Below are 5,662 nucleotides of genomic sequence, written 5' to 3'. Positions count from 1 at the left end.
AAATATTAAATACATGTGTGTTCTTTCCACAAAAAAATTCAAACTGTTGCTGCAATAATCATCCTAACAGTTTAATAAGTTGCACAGGTTCAATGTGCAAACAATTAAAGTCATGAGTCATTGTGAGATAGGGGCCTTGTTCATGTATGGATAAGCTTAACATGGATGAGTGATTCCTTCCTGCTTTCACTTTATCAATTTGGCTGTGTTTCCTGTTTTATTTTGAAAAGTGGTCTCCCTTTGCGTTATGTCAGTTCCTGCCTGTATGATTACCTTATTCTTACAACCTGGTGCCTTTGTGTTTATCCCGCCCTCCCCAGCTGTGTCTTGTCCTTGTGATTGGCTCTGCACGTATTTAAGTCATACAGCCATCCTTACACTTGTCACTCACTGGTCTTTTGTTTGGCTCTTCAAAAAGTCATACAGAAGATAATAAAATAAACAGTAACAGTCGGGTTTGAATTATGAAAGCTTCCTGAAACACATACATTAAGATCAGAACAAGATGATTTTCCTTAAGGGAAAAACTGGAGACAAAGTATTATTATAGCTCAGTATACTTACTGTACATTATCTGGTAATAAAATCCAGGTGTAAATTAGACGACAGGTTTATGTGGAACACACCTTCTCTGAAAAGGAACAAATAAAAGATCTTGTCTGCCTCACACAGAGACTGAGAGTCAAAGAGCAGTGTGCTTTTAATAACCAACATGATGCAGTTTAACATCAGACAGCTTCTTAAAGATATATAATAGGTACTGTCAACTGAAGTGATAACTGGCCAAACTGCACAAACACATTTAAACACTTCCTCTCTCACACACTCACACACATATCCAAATACAGTATCAAACGAAAGCTAACATCCAAAGTGCATTATTACATTAGCCCTGTATATCATAACAGATAAACAAAATACATTATATACATTTTCTCCATACCGAACAATGTGAATGAAGGTTTCTCTTTTGGTTTAATAGAAATGGGCGACCGCAAAGGGTTTAGGTTATTGAAGGAGTCCATCATGTCCAAAGTGCTTCTGAGAGAGATGGAAGTGAGTAGTCTTGTCATCATATCTTTATATAAATAACAGTCTTTGCTCCACACCTTCAAAACATGGTGTTGACAGTGTTCTTCAAAAATGATACTGTGATACCCTTTCCCTTTTTTTGTATGTTTTTGACACAGTATAAAATAGCAAGCAAGTAGTAGAGAGAAAAAAATAAAGACCAACATGTTTGCTAAATAGCCTAAGAAGCATGCTAAATAGCTGAGTTACATCAAAGCCTGTAGAATCGATTTAGCTCCCACTTATTTAGATAGCTGCTTATTTCTTTAAACAAATAATTTTGAGACTGCACTTAAACTAGCTTATTCCTGTAACAAGTTGGCTAGCTAGAGCTGATTAAAGCTGGCAGTTGTCACTTAACCTGACAAAACCAAAGGCTGCTTTTGTGTACCTCTTTTTGTCAGGGACCCATTGTTGCATATATTCCTAAGAACTTTGCCTGATAAATCCATGTACCATGTGAAAAAGGGAAGCTTGACAAGTTTATACAGGCTTAGCAACAACTCAAACTCTTTGGTATCAGAAAACAGTTAACATCAAGCTCTGCTGTTGAACTATTAGTGGAAGTGACACTAAGAAAACCTCCTAGCAAAAGTCCTCCTCTTTTATTAATATGGAAAATACACATTTTCACACTCTTTGGTCCTTTTTCATATAAAAGAAAAAGAAAAAATAGTTAGTTTGGAAAGAAGCATAAGCTTCAAGGAGCAAGAAGAACCATTTCTCTGTTGACTTGTTATTACTTATTTAAACCACTTCCTATTGTTTCAATGTGGGTGCATTAACTTTCTGTACCTTTTGAACCTTTGGCACACTTTTTATTTCTCTTTGAATTCCTGGGAACCAAATAGCAAGTATTAGGAAATATACATTTTGTGGAGCAATATCAAAATGTATTTGATATAAAAGTCCAAACCCTATCCTTCTTTAACACAAACCAAACTAAAGCAAACACCTCCAAATGCAATAGAAGTAATATAAGTAATATAATCAACCAAGTCATATTGACTGCTGTCGACCTTACTTCATTCGTTCATCAGTGACAGAGACTAAGCTCTTTTTGGACCGAGCATTTCTGGCACTGGACCACACAACACCAGTGGAAACGACACAGACAGTTCTCCTCTATCACCACTGATTCCTCGCTGTAGCCGCGCTCGCAGCACAGCAGGTCGCAGCCGCTGATATCCATGGCTGTGCTGTTGCACATGCGCCCTCGTGTCCCCAGTGAACCAGTTTTCCGATTTGCAAGGCAGAAATCGGGCGACTCGTCTGAGTAGATCAGATCCTGCTTATCTGGTGGCTTAATGTTCTGGCCAACAGGGATCAGGGTCTTTCCGTCGTTGCCTCCCATTACCTTCGAAGCTCCGTTGAAGCGCTCCAACAGGCGGTCGCCCACCTCACGGAAATGAGGCATCTTTTTCCAGCATGTGCGCAAGGTGCATGATCCCGACAGGCCGTGGCACTTACACTCTGTCCGCATGTAGAGCTTCACAGCCTGGAAAGGAGAATAAGGAATAGGTGGGTTTTGGATGGCAGGGGTAAGGAGAGAGGTGAGGGAGGGGAAATGGTTGATTAATATGGAGGAATAAACAAGGTTGATCAAACAGAAAATAATGTGACAAAAGGAACTTCAAAACTTCTAACCCAAAGTGAAACTGGACAGCTTTTTTTCAAATGATGAGCTCTCTAAAGAAAGTCAGTTATTATTGTGTTTTTATGTTAAATCACAGACAAATCCACCGGGTCACACACACACACACACACACACACACACACACACACACACACACACACACACACACACACACACACACACACCTGCCGTTTCAGACACACACGCTTGCAAAACGTGTATACAGGTATACACGCATGCTTGCACACAAACAGACATTTGCACGCATCACAGCACGCTTATTTCTCAACCTCTGGGCATTTGTGTGCTGTTCTCTCCTTTTGTTCAAATGGTTTGTTTTTGCTAATGCTACAATTGGACTAGGTCCCAAAATCCTCCCCTCTTCTCTCTACCTGCCTTTGACCCCAGCTAAAGTGAACTTTGTGACGCTCGTGCATGTGTCAACATTTCTGAAAGTGGGTGTAACAAACGGAGAAGAAACACTGACAGCTAAAAGTAAATGGGAAGATTTACCGAGCTGTATCTCAAATGAACATAATTAACTTCTCTCAATAGCTACTTCATCTTGAGTCTCTCTCTCCGTAGCATGTTGACTTATGGAGGCCATACTTCACTCTGCATTCATACAGGCAACAAAGAGGAACTTTAAACTTATACAGGGGCTGTGGAAACGTTAGAAACTACCTGCCTTGGAGGCTTGAAAACAAAATGTTTGGCACACTCTTGTTTTTGTGTTTCAGAAACATGATTCTTGTTAGAATATCAGCTTACTCCACTACACAAATATGGCTGGGGGCAATGTCTTTCTTGTTGCATGTTCGTGGAATGATGGAACATTCCACAGCATAAGCAACACCTTTGCTGCTCAAATGTTTGAGAGTATCGTGAAATATCACATTAGTGTTTAATACAGCACAGTAGTAGCAGTTAAAATATAGCTTATGTCCAATAATAATAATAATATATATATATATATATATGTACACAACACATGTTCAAACTAATTCTACTAATTCAAGATTAACAAAGAAACTGCTAGGGTAATCATTCTGAAACAATGTCTTACCAGTCGCCCAGCTTCGTTGTTGTGCAGGTCAATGAGTGTTCTAATATCACTCTTGCCCCTTCTCCTCTTAGCGTCCATGAACTGTTTTGACTTTTCATAACCAAACTCCACATCGTCCCCGCAGCCCCCCCACTCCCACTTGACTCCGTCCCCAGGGGGGGAAGATGAGGACTGCTCTGGAGGTGCTCTGTTCCTGGTCGCTTCACAGCCACATTGCAGGAGGTCGCCCATACTGCAGGCCTGGGTCACGGCGTGGGTCACACCGGCCGCTGTGATGGCATAGACAAACGCTGTCTCCCGGATATCTACAGTAGAATGGACAAACAGAACAGGGGTTTTAGGGTATTTAATGGTTCCAAAGTTTTTTTTTTAATCCAGCATGAAGTTACAAACATGGCAGACTCACTACCAAAAAAGCACAAATATTATAAGGCAAGATGTCAAAGTTGCTCCAAAAGGATTATTTCTGCGGTTAACAAAAAGGCTGGTCACATGCTCTATGTGCCCATGGCTGTGGAAGATCATTGGAGGATCTCTGTAATTATATAGTCAGTGTCTGGTTCTCTTTCAAAATCCAGGACGCTAAACCCAAGACAAGGCTAACTTAGCTGTTTCTATAAGCAAAAGGTAGCATACGCATATTCCCAAAATCCCTTCATGAAATAGGATACTGTGTTAAAAACTAAATGTAAACAGGTGGTTGAAAACAGGGCCATTCATTTCAACTGATATGTTTTGGAAATTAGACTTATCAATCAAAATGTGCTAATACACAGAGGCACAGACTTCTTTATATGCCTGTGTCAAAAGAAGACACAAGTTATTTTTTTTCCAAATGTCTAAACAACAACGTGAAATGACATGCACATGGTAAATACCTACAAATTACACCAAACCACTTTCAGATATTTGTTGATCATACTCCTAATCAATCACAGGACAACAACTGGAGAAAAGAGACAGACAACTACAAGTTAAAGAAGCTAGTTTCCATCCATCCATTTATCCAGGCATCTGTCTCTCCTTCCAGTCAGTCCATATTGCAGCTTCATGGAACAGGATGAAAGCATCTTTCTCTCACTCCTGGTCCATTACTACAATCTCAGGCGTCATTGGATTTGTGGTGCTGAGAGCATGGCTATCTCTCACTCTCTCATGTACACTCATAGACACCACAGCTGCTGGTTTATTTCTGGTTCAGAGCTTTACACTCCTTGCTAAAGGCATGTCCAACCACAACTGCAAATTGATCGTCTGTCCTCGCCGGTGGCTACAGCATCATTCTCACCCCTCAGCTCAACACGTCTTTATCCTCAGTTATTGCAGCTATGACAGATTCTGAGTGACCTACTGGGCAGAAATAAGAAAATGCATAGTCGTAAATATCTAATGAATTCTTTCTGGTCTTTGTCGGGTACATTAATGGCACTTTTCCACTGCACAACCTAGCACGGCTTAGTACGGTATGGTTAGGCCTTGGTAGGCCAGGCTCACTTTATGCTGCGTTTCCATTCAACCCAGTCTCACGGCATTTCGTGTTATAGTCTCAACATTTAATCTATTGATCGGAGTAAAGTATTATTTTCTTTTTAAAAAAAAGTTTTTCGGATTTCATATCGCATTAACACCATATCCCTACATGCATTGCGGCTAAAGACATCCAATCAGCGAGCTTAAACCATAGCTGAGGATCTTGGGTAATCAGAAATGTCCCTTATAGGCCTACGTCTGTTTCCGGTTATTTTTATTTTGAAATTCAGTTCCTGACGGACGGCAAAAAAGCCCGAGATTATGGAANTTTATTGTGAAATTCAGTTCCTGAAGGACGGCAAAAAAGCCCGAGATTATAGAATTAAACAAATAAATAAAAACAAGGATAATTGTGTGTT

The 5,662-nt window shown here is 40.2% G+C and overlaps 1 protein-coding gene across 1 annotated transcript in view; it reads right to left on the bottom strand.

Annotated features, from left to right (window-relative positions):
- Nucleotides 1-225: 225 nt before the first annotated feature.
- The window catches only part of wnt6b (wingless-type MMTV integration site family, member 6b), a 25,672-nt gene continuing 20,235 nt past the window's right edge, over nucleotides 226-5,662 (bottom strand). Inside the window, exons 3-4 of the mRNA XM_010769209.1 lie at nucleotides 3,774-4,078; nucleotides 226-2,569 (exon numbers count right to left, since the gene is read on the bottom strand). Of these exons, the coding sequence (XP_010767511.1) occupies nucleotides 2,108-2,569; nucleotides 3,774-4,078 (767 nt within the window). The 3' untranslated portion in view covers nucleotides 226-2,107. The remainder of the gene's footprint in view (nucleotides 2,570-3,773; nucleotides 4,079-5,662) is intronic.

Source organism: Notothenia coriiceps, unplaced genomic scaffold (genome assembly GCF_000735185.1).
Source record: "Notothenia coriiceps isolate Sejong01 unplaced genomic scaffold, NC01 NC01_scaffold00006676, whole genome shotgun sequence".
Lineage (NCBI taxonomy): Eukaryota > Metazoa > Chordata > Actinopteri > Perciformes > Nototheniidae > Notothenia > Notothenia coriiceps.
This window is presented reverse-complemented; position numbering and strand designations above follow the sequence as displayed.